The sequence below is a fragment of the Manis javanica genome, chromosome 4 (genome assembly GCF_040802235.1).
Source record: "Manis javanica isolate MJ-LG chromosome 4, MJ_LKY, whole genome shotgun sequence".
Taxonomy (NCBI): Eukaryota; Metazoa; Chordata; class Mammalia; order Pholidota; family Manidae; genus Manis; species Manis javanica.
In genome coordinates, this window is record NC_133159.1 from 130667634 (window position 1) to 130687774 (window position 20141).

Below are 20141 nucleotides of genomic sequence, written 5' to 3' on the forward strand. Positions count from 1 at the left end.
TGGAAGGGACTAGGGATCGCTGGAGCTCTTTTATAAGGCATTAATCCCATTCATGAGGGCTCTACCTCATGATTTAAGCACCTTCCAAAGGCCCTGCTTCCTAATACCATCATATCTGACATTAGCATTTCAACATATGAATTCGCCACAGAAAGAATTCCTGGGGGGCACAGACATTCAGACGATAGCAGTAACTATTAACTCTCCAATTATGCACCCTGAATATTTAAGACATCAGTGCTTTTTCACAGTATGCTTTCCTGAGTAACCTAATGGAGGAGACATATACCCCAAATGATTACAACAGTCCAGGTAGGTAATATAAATGAGTGAAATAATCTCTTGACAGATAAATACATACACATCCGTGTGTGTGTGTGTGTATATATATATATATATATATATATATATATATACACACACACATATATATATATATATATATATATATATATATACACACACACACATATACCCTGTGTCTACAAGCAGCCACAAGTTACCTCTAGGCAATAGCTGCCATGCAGGTCTTCCAATTTCAAGGAAAACATGTGAAATCTATCAATTTTAAATTAATGGTGCAGGAAAAATAAACCATATGTGTAGGTAACTCGTGCATAATCTCTGGCTTAATGACCCAGCCAGCTACTGCAGCTCTAAAGCTACGTGGAACAAAGAGTTGAAAAGTAAATCCTATATAGGCATCAAGCAGTGTTACACACATCTGTCCCCCTCAACTCCCAAATAGTAGTCTGAAATCTGCTGTCCCTCCAAAATAAAAGTCTCTTTGGTCAAATGGCCCTCAAATGTAGATGACCATGTTAATAGCTATTCAGATATCTGGGCTTTTCTTCCAAAAGGTGGATTGTCAAGACATATTTCTTATCTTAACTGTTCTGGGATGGTCTGTGGACTTCTCTGTTCTTACTATGACCATACCAGTTGGTCACTGTTGACAGGCTTGTCTGACCACCAAACCACTGCTCTTGATCCCATCCCACCTTTAGTCAATCATAAGCCCCAGCAACTAGGTACAAGCTTGCATGTGAATATATTGATCCCTCTAGAATTAAAAATACCAGATAATAGCTTGCTGATCAATGAACAAGTGTTTATTCAGCACCCATGTGCCAAGCACTGTGCTAGGCACTGTGGTGGATACAAAAATTTAAGACATGGTTCCTGCCCTTAAGGAGCTTACATTCTCATGAGGGATACAAGACTAATATACATGTACCAGTTAGGAACAGTACAAGACAATATATAATTTGGTGTAGGAGTATGTCATACAGACTTGAAGCTTTATAGGGATTCAAAGATAGACAACGAAATATGCCTTAGAGTCAAGATTTCTTGGAGTCAGGAATGGGGCCAGGCCTTGAAGAACTGAGAGACTTAAACTGAGGTTCCTTTTAGGTAGAGGTGGGAGTTAGATTCAGAGGAAGACAAAAAGTATGCATCTGAAATGGGAGCTCATTAAGAAGCTGTTGGATTTATGAGCAAAGGTGACTTGATCATACAAAGTTCAACAACTTTAATGCAACATTGGGGACAACCTACCCAACACTGAAAACTATGGAGTATCACGACTAGCAATGCAGGTGGAACTCACCTGCCAAAGGAAAACACAGCAACAACATAAAATGCAGGTTATTAAGGATAGATGACAATTCTAGGAGGCCTCCACCCAGCATGCCAATAGCTCCTGTATTTCCTAATTTTCAAGAACCCAGAGACAGTGGGGGTTTCATTACCAAGATCCATGACTTGGGTACTCTCTTAGAGACTACACAAGGGGTAGGAAAGATATTAGGCCATACAAGAGGGACAGAAAAAGAACAAATGGAAGACAGAAATAGAAATCCATAGTAAAAAAGACACACTAAAATGTATATAAAATGTATCTCCTAGAGAGATGCAATTTGCATGTCCAGTTTTTTTAATGGACATATACTGTAGCCTTACAACAAAAAACCCTGCCACAGTTAGGTGTGCTTTTCAGTATCCCTTAAATTATATATGTATGTCAGGTAAGGTGGTCACAAAATTCCATATATCAAATCTCACTTTTCAGTTGACTCGCAGTTTGAAAAAGAAATGTTTTCTGGAAGAATCAAGATTGAGAGGTAAACTGGGGAAGAAGTGAGGGCTTTTCCTCATGCTCAGGTAAGCCCATATGTCCTATTAAGAAACACAGGGCTAGGGATGGTGATAGTGGGATCTGCCAAGCTCATGAGGTCGGTGACTGAAATTACCACTGCCCAGGACACAGTGTAGTAGCAGAGTGCAGCATCTGGCCACTAGGAATTCTCACCCCATAAAACCAGAGAACTCAAAATCCTGTAACTGACTGCATTTAGGCCATAAATTCAAAATGTTTCCTCTTTTACAGTTAATATGTACAGACATTCCCTACTTAAATGAACAGTCACTGAATAGATTTTAGGATTAAAATTTTACTATACAAATTCCATGAATTGGATAACTCAATCAACTAAGAGAGAAGAAATATAACCAGAGAAACATATTTCTAGCCCCCAAATAAACAATTAAAAAAACCTTTTAATTTAAATTCAAGTTTTCTTTAACAGAGACTAGATATAATAAAATTTAAGAATCCCATAAGGATTATACATTCTAAGATTGGCATTTAAAATTTTTTTTAACCACTTAGGAAAAAGGAAGTCCTATTAACCCAAGTTCCAGAAAATTGCAACAATCATATTCAAAATTACTAGCAGCATGTAAAATAGTTATATTAAATTCCATTACTTATGCATATTCCATTTAAAGGTATTAAAACACTTCTCACTTCACAATCTAAAAATTCCCATTTAGGATGTTTATGTCTAATCTAAGTCTCATGTTCATCTTTTGGAGGAAAATCTCATTCTAGAAAGCTACTGCTTAACCAAGCTGGATCCATCTGGAAAAGTCCTGTGCCTACATGTTATTTATTAAAACTATTTAAAATAATTTCTTTCCTAGGGGTATCCATTTCATTCCTCTGAGTTACCTGAATTACTTAGGCAGTGTGAATGTGAACCTGCTGGGACCCAGCTTAGTTAATATCTTGGATAAGTATTTATTGAACCATGAGCATTAAATGCCTATTACTTTGGACCCTAATTTCTACCTGATGGGAAGGAAACCACCTGGTACTTGGCTTTGAAAAGCTTCTCAGCTTTTCATGAAGCAAGTGACGAATGTTAACTAGCCAACGACCCAGAAATGTATTCCTGCCTAATTGGTACCTGTTCTTCTGGCTCCAAAGTCAACATTATAACTTGTTTCCAGGTCCAAAGATTTTTCTGTTGTTTTCCAAAACGGTAGCCATTACCTGTCTTTTCCTGGATATTTCTTAGTGGAGAAATGTAAGCAGAGGAAGTAAGACAGCACATTAGCTTTTCACATACAGCTGACTCTCCTATAGCTGAGTATCTGCTGCTATAAAAACCACCCTACCCCTCTTTGCCACATTGCCTGACAACTTGAAGTTTTACAAACCCCAGACGGAGAACAAAGTATCTGGACAACAGAAACAATCTTCTTCCTACTGGAGCTGCAACCGGAATTAGTAGATGGATATACAGCCACAGTAGATCAGCCTTGTATTTCCAATCTTGAAATGAAATCCAGTCGAAATCCAGCGAAAGATAGGAAGAGCAGGCATGTAAATGGCTTTGAGTTGACCTAGCAGGAGAACTAGAACACATTATCATAATTTAAAAGATCACACACAAAAGCTTTAATTCAGTGAGAGAGAGATGGAATTAGTTTTATTTTGTCCTCTCTGAAACTTCCATTTACACCATGGCCTTGTCTATCAAAGAAGAGGAAAAAGCTCTGCCTTACACCATAGAACTCAAGGACTCATGTACTTGTTCATTAGAGGTGGCAGGGTATTTGTTTCTCCCATTTTTTGGCTCCAAGAGATTACACTTTCAGTACCAGTGTAATGAGGAACCACTGGTAAACTGCTGGAAATGTCTTCTGGATTAATCAGTGTACCATTTCATAAAGTGCTTCCGGAGTTAAAATCTGTCAAACTGTCAAAAGTGTCCACACTTTTGCAACACAAAGGATAAAAGAATCCCAATGCATATGTCACTGAGTCCTTCTCAGCTGGGTCTCATTATTGGCACTGCTGCTTAGCCACCAAGGCGCTGGCCCTCACCCCAGGCGAAACCTCCTGGCCGCTCTTCCGGTAGTGGATTGTAATTTGGATCCTCATCTGGTGTATCAAAAATAGCCTTCCTAAAAGACAGGCAACAGATTTAATTTAGTCCCAGAGTCACCTTAGGTCCCTAACACTGCAAGGTAAAAAAGAGTCCATGGGGCTCCTACCAATGAACAAGCATTATATCTGCCTACCAATGAAACAGTTGCCGTATTATGAAAGTACTCATAATTATTTCACATTTACATAAACTTATACCTTTACTCATTTTTACTATGAAAGTAATACATGTTAACTGTAGAGAAAACAGGAAACATATTTGAGCAAAATATCCTAAATCCCCAGAGATAACCACTGTTGTTTTCATTATTCTTCCACAATTTTAATATATGTAATTTTACAAAAGCTAGATTACCTACTTGTTTTATAATCTGATTTTCACTAAATTTATCACGAATGTCTCCCCACAACCAAGTATCATCCAGCATCCACTGACAAATGCATAAACAAAATGGTATGTACATATAATGGAGTATTTTCAGCTTTAAAAAGAAAAATTCTTGACATATGCTACAACATGAATTAATCTTGAAAACAGTATGCTTAGTGAAATAAGCTGGTCATCAAAGGACAGAAACTGTGTGATTCCCCTTGTATGAGGAACCTAGTGTAGTCAAACTCATACAGAGACAGAAAGTAAAACAATGGTTTGTCAAGAGCTGGGGAAATGGGGAATTATTTAATGGGTACAGAGTTTTCAGTTTTGCAATATGAAAAGAGTTCTATGGATAGATGGTAGAGATAGCAGCACAATGTGAATGTACTTAATGCCATCGAACTGTACACTTAAAATGTGTATGATGATAAATTTTATGTTTTGTCTATTTTACAGTTAAAAATTTTAGAAGTTATTCCAAGAAAATTATACAGCATAGGAAGGGATAGTAAATGTCCAAAGACTTTTAAAATACTATCATATGGTCATTCAAAATCTCCTTCCTTAAAGAATTATCTATGAAAACATCACCTACTATTTGCATTCTTATTTCTAATTGTACTTGCCCGTGGTTGATAAAATTAGAAATGTATCTGAAAACTTCTATTTCATCTTGAGGTCAGAAAAGGCATCTATATTTCAATATGTGTTCCTTTAATTCTTAAAAATTAACAACAGAAAAATACAAAACATAGTAATAGAAAAGTGTAGGGGTCAATAGGCAATTCAAAAAGGAAATTCAAATAGTTAAAAAATACGAAAATGTGTGCTCTCATAATAATTAAAGGGAAGCCATGTTAAAAACTGAGACTCATTCCACTTCCCAACCATTAGGTGAGGCAGAACAAAGTAGGTGTGTGCCCAGGCAGGGGAGTGCAGCCATGGCTGGCCCAGAGCAGGAGGACTGGGGGAGCAGCCTGGCACATGGAGTCAAGAGCCCAACTGGGGCATATACACCTGGAGGTAGTCTGGTGCAGGATGTCACAGCCCGAGTAGGGTAAGGTGGGCATCCCCGTAAGAGGGCAGCCCGATACATGGCATATGAAGTGCAGCAGGATGAGCAAGGCATCCACATAGGATGAGAGACTCGTTACATTTGGTGGGGACTAATTAAGTAGGTAAATATAGTAATGAAAATAGGAATCAGGTTTCTCACTGTCAATGAGAATAGGGAAAAACAGAAAAGGAATTATATAGTCACACAGTGGAATACTCAATAAAAAAAAAGGAAATTACTCATACATGCAGCAATGTAGATGAATTTCAAACACATGTTGAAGAGGCCTTATACAATGAAGTAAATATATACTGTATGATTCCACTCATGAAAAACTATTCTGTGGAGGAACAAAATCAGTATAGTGATTGTTTCCTGGGTGAAGGGGGCAAAGACTGACAGGGAAAGGACATGAGGGAACCTTCTGGATAATGGTATTTTCTTTAGCTTGATGGGAGTTTTGGTTACATAGGTATATCAGGTATGTGCATTTATGAAAACCTATTGGCTGGAATGCTTAAGGTTTGGGTATTTTGTTGTGTATAAAGAACTCTAGTGATAATAATAAAGTATTTAGAGAATTAAGTATGGAAAGATGGACAGAGGTATAAAAAGCTAGAACAGTACAGTAAAATATTAATTATCGAATCTGTGTTGGGTAAATTACTGTACAATTTTTTTCTACTTCTCTGTAAGTTTGGAAGTTTTGATAATAAAATATTGGAGGAAAAATATAGAAAGGAAAAAAACTAGAATGAATCGTAACTAGTTGTACTAGAACTAGGAGTATCAGTATAAACCCATGTTTTAAGAATACAGATGTATATATATCGTATGTATACATATACTCCCTTGCTCTAGTCAGTGAGACTCCAAAAGCAATGAGCACATCTAGTACCCGGATCTTGGTTTCTAAATACCATTCCCCACTAAAAAGGAACTAGGGCTCCTTGACGAAGTAACTGATTCTAAGACTAGGTCAAGGAGAGCACAAGATGAGCCTGGGATATCTTGCTGGGCCATAAAGTAATAAACTGCTTAAAAAAAAATGATGGAAACATGTTGAAAAGTACCTAGAAGCCAGTTTGAATGGATTTCCATTGGCCAAATCTGGGACAATATGAGCACCAAAATAAACAACAATACAAGGGATTATAATCCATGGATAACACATGAAACCATGAATTTATACAGATATAAATGAACTGAAATTTGACAAGAAAAGGAATATATTTATATTTTCTTGAAGTACCTTCTCACAAAACAAATTTATTAAGGAATAAAGGTAACTATGGTGGAGAAGCCTCTCAGACACTTATGTAATCGAAGTGATTACCACCACTTTGTCAAATTCAAAAAAATGAAATCCTGTGCTAACAGGCTACAACTAGAAGAATGCAATGTCACTTCTTTGATTCCTACTAAAGTCGCAAAACCTAAATCTAAGAGTGAGCCAACATCAGGACAAATCCAAATTGAGAGGTATTCTACAAAACGGGCCTATAATCTTAAGAAATGTCAGAGTCATGAAAATCAAGGGAAGACCAAGGAGCTGTTTCAAACTGAAGGCGATTAAACAGACATGACAACTAAATGCAACACCTGAATCCAAATTAGACTCTTTTGCTATGAAAGACATTAACAGGACAACTGCCAACAGTGGAATTAGGCATGAGGATTAATATTTATTTCCTGATTTTGACTTTGTAGAATATTATTTTTTATAGAAAATACATATTAAAGGGTGTCTGAGGGCATCATATGGACAATTTACTTTCAAAGATTTAAGGGAAAAACATGTCCTTTGTACTGTTTATTTTCTTTAAGTCTGAAACTATTTCAAGATTTTAGAAAAAAAATCATAAAATACAATGAGACACTGCCTTATAGCTATCAAACTAGGAATGGGAAAATACAGTATCTCCCAAGTTTGATGAGGGCAATGGACATTTATGTATTGCTAGTAGAGATATAAACCTGACCATTCATTTTGGATGGTTATTTGCAATACAGAAAATAGCAATTCCACTTTTAGGAATTTATCCTTTAAAATAGTCATGAATATGCACAAAGACTTAGCTACAAGGATATTCAACACTCCAATTATAAAAGGAAAAACAAGAACTAATGACACTATCCACCAATAAGGGATTAGTAAAATCACTCTATATTCATACCACAGGGTATCATGCAGCTATTATATTTTTGTAGGACATTTATGATGGGAAAATGATTATGACATATTACATTAAAAAGAAGGTTATGAAACACCATTAGAAAAGTACAAACAGTAAAAGACTGAAGAATACATGTCAAAAAGTTAACAGTGGTGGCCCTTATTTTATCTAAGTGGTGGGATTATGGAGGACTTTACTATTATACTTACTTCACTTAACTAACCTACAACCAAGATTCATAAAAATGGTGTGGATGAAGTGAAGGTTCCTGTGGCCAGGATTCTCACCTGGCCCTGGTTGTCTTGCTCACTACACATGTGGGCAATACACATTACTGACTCTATATAAAGAGCTCTGCCCAGTGCTCTGGGAGACATGGTGGTACAGCTGCAGGAGAGCAGAGCAGAGACTGGAGTGTTGGCCGCACTAAGGACAGAGACTGAGACAGCTGCAGGGGTAGAGAGGCCCAGAGGCTTGCTGCATGCAGACTCCCTCTGAGTGGATGGGATTCTAGTGATTGACCTGCCAGCATGGGAATAAAATTGTGTATAATCCTTTCACCCCAAGAACGTCCTACTGTCATTTCTTTGGTCACACTGAATCCATAGTGAACTCGCCCGGGGCTGAAAATCCACTGGCAAGACAAATAGTTTATGATAAAAACTCACATTTTATTCCTCAAGCAAACCCTTTTTGATGCAGTATATCCTAAGGACACAAAATTCTAGACTAGAAAGAGGTCTTACAAACCAAAGTTCTACTCTCAGGAAACTGAAGTACAAAAACAGAGAAGGGACTGGCTTAAAATCACAAAGCTGGTCGGTGGAACTGCCTGCACCTGGTTTCCAGGCCAGAGCCATTTCCATTCTACTTCACTGCTTATCTCTACCACCTGTTTGAAGGCTGGACATTCCACCATTAGAGACTTCCCTTTAGTCAGTTTTACCCACTTGGCTACGTCACCTCTCTAAACTCAGACAACAGCTTTCATGAAACCAGTAGGCTCACCTTGGACAGGAGATGCCAGTGGTCACCTGGGACGGCAACAGCCAAGTCACCCTCAGGACACCCTGAGCCTAGTAACTCTGCCCCTACCAAATGCAAATGTTCTGCAGCTGCAACTGGATTGCTCAATCTGCAAATATTTGCTGACCTAAACCCTGGGTGCCAGGAGCTCCAGGAGCTCCAACAAAACACAAATCTTGGATCCTGTCCTAGTTTATCTGCAAGGAACACGTGAGCTAATGTTAAATACTCACAAAATAGATGGTGTTTTCAGAATTCTTATTCCACCAGGCTGATTGGGAAATACATCTTCCAAAAAAAAATATATGTGTCCAACTGCAATACCTAGAATCAATCAGAGATAAAGGATGAGGGAGAGGATTAAAACTTTGATTGCACATGGATCTACCAACATAAATTACTCATATTGAGGAAGAAATCTCAATATAATTACTAAAAATTAAAGTGTAGTCTTTGAGCATGTAACAATCGAATAATCCTATAATAGCTATCTGTGAAGGCCAGACAGAATAAACGTGAAAAGTAGTGACAAAACAAATTTACAAGTAAAATAATAAAAAAAAGTAGTGATAAGACTCTTACCCAAGAGGTCCACAATGATTGAGTTCCCCAACAACAAGGAAAAGCCCATGAGCACCCAGGGTAGAAAGGGGGCTTGAAAATTGAGAAGGCCAAAGAAGTTCATGCGGACATAGGGGTTCCTTCGGCTCCACACGTAGACAAGCATTATTGTAAAGGCTTGGCCCAGGAAAACTAAGCTCACGAACAAACCGAAAAGCTAGCAGATGGCATTAAGGAAAATATGAACATTAAAAGTGTAATAGGGAAGACTGGGCAAGAGAACTAAGGATTGCATTCTAATGGAAGTATGAATTAGGAAAACTGAGCAGTAGTTACACCTTTACAAGAAAAAAAGCGTGAAAATGATTAGCCAGAGACATCAGGCAAAAACCGGCTTAGGCCAAATATCTGGATTGTAACTACTTCAAATTAACATTCTGCTTTCAGGAATTTCTTGCCTCTTTGGAAAATGTGTTAATTCCTTGGTTAGTAACTACATTAAACTCATTCACCATTAGCACCTTTACAAAGATGAATTAAGTGAGCCAGAGCAAAACCATCCTGTTACTACATTCAGGTTGGTCATTTGGATGACAATTAAAAAAAAAATCTATCAGTTTTGACAGTGACCAAACAAATGTCTTACTTACTTAGCTTAAAAGTGAAGCACGCCCATCAACAATGAGATATCTAAGATACTAATAGTAACCCACCTGGGTTAAAAGTTCCTGACTTGCTCACAGTAGAAAAGCATCCTGTCCAACCTCTAGGCTTAGAAAGCTGTCACATAAAGTGTGCTATAATAAACAGTGCCTTGCAGCTCAAACCTGGTCTACTTTGATCTCTTTGTTCAGAATATCTAGCAGATTATGGGAAACAGGTGAAAAGCTTTGGCGAGAGCAGGTGTTCTTTAACATTTTCCTGTATTTGCTCTACTTGTTGAAGGATACAGTCATTAAGAATCCACCAAAAAGGAACATAAATACAAAGTCTGCTGTCCGACCTCGGAAAGAGCCTTCTTCTAGCATTCGACAGTAACGATATCTTTAAGTTCCAAGTTAAGAAAATTTTAAGTACACAAATAAGAAAAATTAAAATTTAATGTATTACTCAAGTACACCTGGACTCTATACTATCTATAAGAAGTCAAGCCTTCATTTCTCTGAGAATGTTTACAAGGGGTAGTTTGGTCACTTCTCTTTTGGTACGAGGCATCTTAGGCAAGGTGAAGACCACGTTATCTTACAAAATCAGTTCCTGATTGGGGAACTAAGCCAGGTTCTGCATGAACATGTTTCCAGTCATCTTCTACACTTTTTCAAATTTGTACTGTCTTTCCCATGTTCAGCTACACTATAATTTATACCATCCTGGCCTTTTCATAACCTAACTTGGAAATAATCCCCATCAAGAAGCCTTGTGTGATAACCTACTTTTTCAGCCAGTTTAAACATTTCTACACTTCAAGTCAATAAAGATGCATTATGATGAAAAATGTATTAGAAACTTACCAGAATGATATACCACATAGATGACACAGGAATCCATCCCAGGGCAGGAATCCTGTCACCCCTCTGAGGCCCTCTGTCTACCGCAGGTGAGCAAAGCTGTAACCCCCTCTTAATCCAGAGGGTCAGGGTGGAGGAGGAATGTCTTGCTCAGTGATCCCAATTACCCAGCTGACCAGAGCACAACTTTTCCTCTTTCAACAAACTGGAACATGGCAAGCCCAGCAGACATTATGGCACTGTCTCCCAGCAAGTAGAAGCAGCAGCCAAGGTCCAAGGAGATCTCAAGTTCTCCATTCCTCATGAACCCACTCCAACCAGGACCAAAGCTCTATTAATTATCACTGTATTCAGGTTGTGTTTCATCACTTGATATCTGCTGATGTTATTTTGTAAGTATGCTTCAATTAAATCACTTTATGGTTAAAGACTTCCCATTTGAAAAAACAGTGACCTAAAAATACCCTTAAACACTATTATCTGACCAATTACTCTGTGTATCACTGAGCGAGTACCCAGACGTTACAGCTAAGATGGCAACAAAAATAATAGGATTATGTTTCAATTTAATATTGTATTTCCTAAGTAAACCTAAAGTTTTATGCTAACCCCACTTAATAAAGGATACAGAAATATCATGTTAAATAAAAAATTGAATCCAACTGGCCCAAAAAATAAGAAATTGGTGATTAGCCTCCATATCTGTTAAAAGAAAAAACAAGTCAAGAGAAAGAATAGATTAAGTAAAATACACCAGGAAATATTTCCAAATTAAGAAAAAAGACATATTCTATGACAACAATGGTTGAAAGGCCACAGACAGGTAATATTATGTTCTGATCCAAAAAGTGTCTTTTTGTGACAGTGGATTTTTATGCTATTCCTAGTTGAAAGTCTGAAAGATATCGCTTGGCTCTCAAAATCCGTAAGGATAATGGGACAGAAAACTTGGAAGTATGATCATCCTTAAAAAACAACAAAAAAACCCTGAAAAACCCTACACCATATATATGTTCAACCAAATTATGGAAGAAGTCTGATAGACTAGGTTAATTTGCAGAATAGAAAATAGTGCTTTCATATATGTCGTACCAGAATCTAATTGAGATACCAGGGAAAAACTCCAGGATCTAATGTAAACTTCCCAGTTATGTTTCTATATTAGGCAGTCTGAAACATCCAGAGTAAAACCCTGATACTCTTTCCAACTCATCCACCCCTGCAATAAACAGAACTCCTCACAATGGTAGAGCACGTAACACTTTCAAGTGCTTTAACATACTCTATTATAATCTTCTGTGATCCTAATAATCTTGTGAGATAGACGAGTAGACTGGGACTACCATCCCCATTTCACATGTCTGGAAACTAAGAAACCTGGATAATTTTTAAAAAGCTTGCCCAAGGATATCCAGCTTGTAGGGGTTGACTCTGAACTCAAACCTAGAACTCCTAACTCCAAATGCAGATACACAGTCATCAAGAGGATAACCCCAGGCAAAAATCAAGCCAAGCCAAGTTAACAGGAATCAATACTGAGATGGGGCTACAGTTCCCAGTAAAGGCCATGTGCACATCAAGGTAACAAGGCAGTGCCAGTAGACCACAGGACTGCTTTATACATCATTATCATTAAATTCTTAAAGATTAATAATAAAGTTGAAAGAATTTAGTCCTACTAACCGAGTCCTCAACCCAGTGAGGAGACAAGCATGCAAATAAGTGCAAGGTGTGAGATGCACTAAAAGAAGTATTTACAGAGACCCTAGGGACACAGAGGAGGATGAATCTGGGAAGACTACAAAAAGCTGCATTTTGAAAGGCAAGCTGGAGTTCGGTGGGTATAAAGTGAATGAAACACATTTGAGATGGTGAGAATAACATGTAGAGGCAGAATTATTGGCTTTTGGATCTCTGTCACTCTGTATCCTATATGATCCTCCCAGAGTAGGAAAACACACCTCTCTTTTAGCATTTAATTACTGGAGAGGACTATCTCCTGCTGTAATCTAATAAACTGGCGTGTTGTTTTAGACATTGGTCTTCTGAAGCTTTGTTAGTATGAATTATTCCTGGAAGATGATCAACTTAAAAGCACCTAACAGAGTTGAGTTCCTCAACTTGTCTACGGTGATAACAGAGGGTGGCTGGCTTGCCAGATGCTGAGTCCACAAAATAAGGGCATCCTGTAAGACTCTCTGGGCAGCTTTCGTCTCCTCTCCAACTACATTATTAATTCTGAACCAGTTATTCCTAAACACAGGAACTGGACACATCAAATCAAAACCATGCAGGGAACTTTAAAAATAAAATGCAGATTCCCAATTCCTACCCTTGGTGACTCTGATTTGGTACATGATGAGGTGCTTGAGAACCTCTTAAAAGTTGTTGGTGATTCTGCAGCCTGCAGAAACACTGCTTTATATCCTCCACAGTAAAACTTATAATCAAATATTCCCACTGACTTTTTTGAGATAATACATGACAGGATTTGCTACTAAAAAAGAAAAAAAATAGTTTAAAAACGGAAGCATTCATCATGGTTATGATGGACCACTTACTTGAAAGTGTTTAAAGATTAATTCAGGATTGAAGTACAACTGAAAAGGTGTGATCAGTTCCAACTGCTGAAATAGAAAAAAAAGCTTCTTAAAGCAAATCTATCAAGAAACAAAAAATTGCATCACTTACAATAAAGAATTAGGAGGCCTAGCACAACTCTCACTTGAACTGAATCCTTTTAAGGCTTTCTTCTTAGGGCAGAGGAAAGATTGGTAAAGAATTCTCTAGAACGGGTATAATTCTTTGTATTCCTAAAGTGTATTCCTAAAAGTTTGTTTTATGTTGAAATAGTTGGTGACATGAAGGCATGGAAGTAGGTGGTGCTATTTTAGATGCAGGGCAAAAAGAGGAGCTGTTAAAAATTAGCCCGTCACATGGGCACCACCTGAAACAGCTGTGTGAAGCCACACAACTCACTCAAAAGGACAAAGACTGAAGATCAAGACTCTGCCACCGTCTAGGCTGGGTGCTTCCAGCCAACCTCTCTAACCAGCCTCTCTTTTTTACACGACTTCCTCTTTCGACAACTTCCAGCTTTCTATCCTCAACACCTAGGTTTCTTCACTAAGCGGTCGTGCCTCCCACTAGTCACCACGGTACCACCTGGTCATCGCCAGAGTTCCTGACATGTTTCTTGGGTGGGCGTCTCCCGCAGCCCTGATTGCTGTGGTGTCCCGCCTTCATTTTTCAGAAACTGGCCTGCAGTCCTGATCCTCCACCCCATAAAGAGGCATTTTCTTTTCGGGTGACTGGATAAGCAGTCTCCGGGTCATTCCAAACCCCACAGAGCAGCACCCTGTACGCCCCTTCCCACCCCGGGATCAACTCCTCTGGCTCTCCAAGAGGCCCAAACCCCAATTTCCCGGAGACCCGGTCAAATCCAGCCCAGACAGTGAGAAGCTGGTGCTGCAGCGGCTCACCACAGCGGCGGTAGTGAGGACGCAGGCGGTGGTGTAGGCGCGGCTGACCGGTGGGATCTGCAGATACTCGAGCCGCAGGCTCTGGTACGCCATCTTCCCCACCGCCTGCCCCCCCCCACTTCCCCTTCCGGTAGTCAGCCCTGACGGCGGGGCGGGATCAAAGCGGGGCCTGGTGCTGTCCAATCAGCGCTGCGCAACCTGCCAGCCACCAAGCGCTAGAGTCCTAGGGAAGGCACCCTGCCAATCACGAGTTGCGTTTCCGCAGCCCCAGCCTTGCTTCCCCACCCACCGGCGTCCGGAAGAAGAGAGTAAGTACGGGTTCCTTCCGCCAATCACCGCCGGCCACAGCTAAATTTTCCCGCCCGGCCCCTTGCGGTCACCAATCCAGGTGGCACCCTTCAGATCGAACATCCAGCCAATCAGGAGCACGATAGCATCCCGCCTTTGCTCTCGTTCGTTGAGGCAGGTATCGGTCGGAATTTCGGAGAGCCCGCGGCCCCACCTATCTCTGACCTCAAGTGGTGGTTTAAAGGAGGTGGCGGGAAGACGGTGGTCGAATTCATCACTCTCATGGTTGCTTGGGTAAGTGCCGCGGGGCTGCATTTTCTCTGAGGAGGAGAGGGAAGAGGTGGCACTGGATTCTGCATCACCGCCAGGCGCTGGAGCAGCCTGTTAGAGCAGCCTGGTCAGCCGGGCCCCGGCTGCCGACCCGGCATGCAGTGGGGTCACGTAGCCCGACGGGAGCCCGTCCTCCGGCCGAAGTAGTTCCTGCCCTCTGTTTCTGGAGCTCGGTCGGCTCAACTAGCTGAGGTGTCCTAGGCACCTTTCTAAATGCAAATATTGAGTTAGCCGTATCCATCCTGCCCTCAGGAACCCTAGACCTAGAAGAGAAGATGAGACAGGCTAGTGAATAATATCTTAAAGTAGAATTTGGGCGGTGTCCGAAGAGAGGTCCTGATGGGAATTCAGAGGGGTGGGTCACCAGGGAAGTGTATTAAGCTGACCCTTGAAGGATGTTTGGCCATGGCCTCCTTTCTTGAAGGAAAGACAATATCACAGGGAAACAAAATAGCTCCGTGGGGTTGGAACAAAGATTACCTAGATCATGGCAGGCAAAGCTAAGAATATTATTTTTTCGGTGGATTATAAGGAAGCACTAAAGGCTTTTGGAACGGGAAGTGGCCATCAAGTCTAGTAGTATATAAGAAAGGAACCAAGTAAAAGGCTGGAGAGAGTGATTTTTTTTTTTAAGGATATGGTAATTCACAGAAGGAGAGACGAAGCGTTAACATGTATGAAATGGTGTCCAACTATTATTAACTGCGATCAGAGCAATTCACATTAAACTATTTCTGCCTGCTCCCCAGGTATCACCTTCAACCTGTTGATAAAACAATGCCAAGTGTATTGCTTACCCTGGTAAGGGAGAACATGTCGACAGGGCTTTAGCAGTATCTCAGAGGGATGAGAGAAGAGATAGAAACTTTTTTGAGAATTACAAGTTTGGTTTAAGGTGAATCTTTCAATTTTGGATTAGGTAGGGATCATGAAATAACAATCCAGAATTGGTAGAAACAGCTGAGGCAAGGATTTCAGAAAAGCTTATGGTACAAATTGTTGATGCGTCCCGTTGAAAAGTTAATCGTCTTGGGCTTTCACAATGAACAAGCGGTATGAACAATAAAAATGCTATTCTGGTGTCCTAGAATAGTAAAGTCATGGTAATGTAAACAGTAAGTTGTGTCAGGGGGAGGGAGTATAGATAGTTCCAGTCCTCACTACCCAACTTTCTTTGTGTGGCTACATGGTTTTGACTTTCAAAAAACAGCACTGAAAAACAATTTCACACCTATTAGATTGCCAAAAATTAGAGTGTTGAGTAATATCAAGTGTTAGTGAAGACGTGAGAAAGAAATTGTCATATACTGCAAGTGGGAGTGTAAACCAGCCTAGAGTTCCCTACCCCCCCATCAGAACATTAAAGAAAATTTTTTATTAAGGTATGATTGATATACACTCTTATGAAGGTTTCACATGAACATGTCAACAGGGCTTTAGCAGTATCTCAGAGGGATGAGAGAAGAGAGAGAAACTTTTTTGAGAATTACAAGTTTGGTTTAAGGTGAATCTTTCAATTTTGGATTAGGTAGGGATCATGAAATAACAATCCAGAATTGGTAGAAACAGCTGAGAAACAATGTGGTTACTACATTTACCCATATTATCAAGTCCCCACCCATACCCAAATGCAGTCACTGTCCATCAGTGTAGTAAGATGCCACAGATTCACTGTGTCTTCTCTGTGCTACACTGTTCTCCCCGTGATCCCCCATGCCATGTGTACTAAGCATAATACCCTCAATCCCCTTCTCCCTCCCCACCCGTCCTCCCACCCCCTCCCCTTTGGTGACCACTAGTTCCTTCTTGGAGTCTCCCCATCAGAACATTTTGGCAGTATTTAGTGAAATTACGTATAAGTGAACTCTATGGCCCAGCAATTACTTGGCTGTGTAAATGTCCTGCAGGTCCCTGAGGAGACATTATAGGAGGGTGTTCATTATAACATTATTTCTGGTAGAAGATACTGGAAGCAAAATAGGTGTCCTTCATAAGTAGAATGGGTACATCAGGTGTGGTATATGTATATGATAAAGTGATGGACAACTTCAGTCGGAACCAATGAAATATAACAGGGAAGTGTAATAATATGGAATGACTGCAAACAAAAATGTAAGCGTACAAATACAAAACTGTTTTTCAAGAATGTCAAAAATCTATTAAAGATGAATTAAAATTAAAGATAAATTGAAAAGGCATATGTTTAAACACTAGGTTCCTATGGGAAATGAAAGAATAAAATAAGAGGACATAACATGGAGCAACAATAGACTGCCATGAAATAGGAAGTATTATCAACTCAAGTTTGTACATGTGAGGTCCTTACAAAGGAGGACAGCGTGATTAGTAAAGGTCACATGATGAAGGCTCATGTACACCATGTTGAGAGTTTGAACTTGATTCTAAAGGTATAGGGCCATGTTGAAATAAAATCTGCCAACCCACAAGACAGAGAAGAATGCAATTTTATTACTGAATAAGCATATTGAGTTTGCAATTCATTGTAGGCCGTGTGTAAGATCACAAAGATAGAAAGAAATTCTACCCTGTATATACAGCCAAGCCAGTCATTCTGTCTTTAGCCATTTTACACATAAATTGTCAGTATCAACAGCATCTTATCTTCCCATAAAAAGATTTGACTGCACCATTTGCTTCAAATTCTTTAAGTGCATCCTAAATTCATCTAAGGTAGCCAATTTAGCTAATGGCCTTTATCTGAAGGGATAATAAAACTCAACTTTTGTGACAAACATGGTTACAGCTCAGGAGAAGGTGCCTAGGTTAAATTTCCACAGTCCTTGCACAGTGACAGGGAGATAGGATTGCCATTTTCTTAGATGTTTACTTTTGGAAGGAATGACTCCCAGACCCTTGAACAAACATGTCAGAGTTGTAAAACTTAAAAGAGGCTTGCACAGCTTCCAATGGGGATTTTTTTTCCACATGGCTAGGTTGGAAGGAAAGAGAGTCAGGGACATTGGCAAGGGAGTGGTTGAAGTGATGGATCATGGAACCTAAAATGGACAGGGAAAGAAGTGAAGTGGGAGAGAGACTGAGAGCAAGAAAGAGAGGATCAGAGAGCTGAAAGTCTTGAAGAGTAATGTATAATATTAGTCTGTGAATTAGATTTGGAAGAATAGTGTGTGAGGTGATGGTCAAAAAGGAGAAGCTAGGGAGAGAAGACAAATATCAATAGCCAGGTGGCTAAAAGAGTGGAGATGAAGGCTATTGAAACGCAAGAAACCAAGATTCTAGGGCACTGGTTAGGTCATCCATCTAAACTTGAAAGTTGTCTAGGATGATAACAGAATTCAGAAGACTGAGCAATAGGCCAGGGTCCTCAAAAAATGAGAGTTGAGGGAAATTAATAATGAGATGGCAAAAAAAGAGATGTTATAGACTGATGGCAAGAGCCTCAAGAGAGGCAAGGGTTTATATCCTATTGTGAATGATTAAGGCTTCTTTCAACTGGATGTGGCATCAGGTATCAAGGGATACAAACTCCTTGTTTTTTGTTTGCTTCTCTGTTTTGTTTTTGCAATCTGTAATGTGATTTGTTACCTTCATCAGATGATTTTTCTATCTAAATGAATTTTTTCTTTTTACATTTGCAGATTTTTCCCAATTAAAATTAGCGAACCAAAATAAACCAAGATGTCTGTTGATCCAATGACCTATGAGGCCCAATTCTTTGGCTTCACACCACAAACTTGCATGCTTAGGATATACATTGCATTTCAAGATTACCTATTTGAAGTGATGCAGGCTGTTGAGCAGGTTATGCTGAAGAAGCTGGATGGCATCCCAGACTGTGGGATTAGCCCAGTTCAGATTCATAAATGCACGGAGAAGTTTCTTTGCTTCATGAAAGGACGCTTTGATAACCTTTTTGGGAAGATGGAGCAGCTGTTCTTAGAGTTGATTTTGCGTATTCCCCCAAACATCTTGCTTCCAGAAGATAAATCTCAGGACACGCATCCTTATAGTGAGGAAGAATTCCAGCTTCTCCAAAAAGAAATTGAACAATTACAGGAGAAGTATAAGACTGAATTATGCACTAAGCAGGCCCTTCTTGCAGAATTAGAAGAGCAAAAAATTGTTCAGGCCAAACTCAAACAGACGTTGGCTTTGTTTGATGAATTTGAAAATGTTGGCAGAGATCATGGGGCTAGTGATTTTAAGGAGAGCTTGGTGTACCTGGTCCAGAACTCCAGAAAACTACAGAATATTAGAGACAATGTGGAAAAGGAAGGCAAAAGATTGAAAATATCTTAATTTCTATGTAGGAAAAGGAACTTGTCAGAAAGTAGAATGGTAAGGGATTTATATCAATGACTATTCTTATTCTACTGAGTTGTATATTTTATTGGGTTTTCTTTGCTCAGTCTTGTATTCCACATATTTTGGTCCGCCCTCTTGAAGAGTCTGTGTACCACCCTGAACTAATCTTTGCAGCATCTGTTCCATAGAGGCTTCTAGTAGGTGGGAAGGAATTCTTGATTCACTGACAAGTTTTGGGGGCATGATGGAAGAAGTAAAGCTTTCCCTGGCCAATGATATTTGTGAAAGTTGTACCTAGGTCAAGTGTCCTTTGTAATCTTGATCCTTTTGACTCATTCTCAAATGAGGTCAATGAGGAAAAGGTTAAATGGGTGACTTCTTTATTAACCAGACAGTACACTGGGGGATAGCCAACATGGACTGCTTGCTCTTGCCCAGTAACTTTTCTTTGATGAGGAAGTTGATAACTAGTTGAAAGAAGCAAGTAGCAGAAAAAGCAACCATGGCCTTTAATAAAAAAGAGAGAAGTTACTGTTTCTAAAATAAATCCTTTCCATGACCAAGGTCTTGGTGATGTTACTTTACTGTCTTGGAGCCCAGCAGCGGAAGACACTGGACAAAAAGGCAGATCTTACTGGGATAGAAAAGGAGGCCTGGAACATACCCAGTAGCAAAATACCTATTAGGTATTTATACTATTTTTTATTCATACTTCATTTAGTTTTGGAATCGGCCTTGTACTAATATTTAACTAACTTATTTATTCATGCTCATAAGCATAAAATATTTAGTACCCTCAGTGGGAAATTTTA

The 20141-nt window shown here is 39.5% G+C and overlaps 2 protein-coding genes across 3 annotated transcripts; one reads left to right on the forward strand and one right to left on the reverse strand.

The window, feature by feature from the left end:
* Positions 1 to 1094: 1094 nt before the first annotated feature.
* Positions 1095 to 14575, reverse strand: DERL2 (derlin 2). 2 transcript variants are annotated; one of them, XM_017649003.3, is made up of 7 exons: positions 14428 to 14575; positions 13507 to 13572; positions 11574 to 11647; positions 10388 to 10481; positions 9459 to 9654; positions 9110 to 9200; positions 1095 to 4257 (listed from the first exon to the last, which is right to left on the reverse strand). In XM_017649003.3, the coding sequence occupies exons 1-7, from the start codon at positions 14518 to 14520 to the stop codon at positions 4152 to 4154; spliced, it is 720 nt and encodes a 239-aa protein (XP_017504492.1). In that variant the 5' UTR covers positions 14521 to 14575; the 3' UTR covers positions 1095 to 4151. The 2 variants fall into 2 exon arrangements, with proteins under 2 accessions (XP_017504492.1, XP_017504493.1); XM_017649004.3 differs by having other exon boundaries at positions 13507 to 13569; positions 14428 to 14553.
* Positions 14576 to 14827: 252 nt separating this feature from the next.
* On the forward strand, positions 14828 to 19607 carry MIS12 (MIS12 kinetochore complex component). Its single transcript, XM_017649001.3, has 2 exons — positions 14828 to 15009; positions 18663 to 19607. Exon 2 carries the CDS (start codon positions 18703 to 18705, stop codon positions 19321 to 19323), a length of 621 nt encoding a protein of 206 aa, XP_017504490.1. The 5' UTR covers positions 14828 to 15009; positions 18663 to 18702; the 3' UTR covers positions 19324 to 19607.
* The last annotated feature ends 534 nt before the right edge of the window (positions 19608 to 20141 follow it).

Excerpts from the sequence above, each read along its gene's own strand:
- DERL2 (XM_017649003.3), bottom strand. The coding sequence starts at position 14,520 with ATGGCGTACCAGAGCCTGCGGCTCGAGTATCTGCAGATCCCACCGGTC. Across the intron at positions 11,648-13,506 it reads TAATCTTTAAACACTTTCAA|ATATGGAGGCTAATCACCAA; the intron begins GTAAGTGGTCCA and ends TTCTTTTAACAG. Across the intron at positions 10,482-11,573 it reads TTATTTAACATGATATTTCT|ATATCGTTACTGTCGAATGC; the intron begins GTATCCTTTATT and ends TGGAACTTAAAG.
- MIS12 (XM_017649001.3), top strand. The coding sequence starts at position 18,703 with ATGTCTGTTGATCCAATGACCTATGAGGCCCAATTCTTTGGCTTCACA.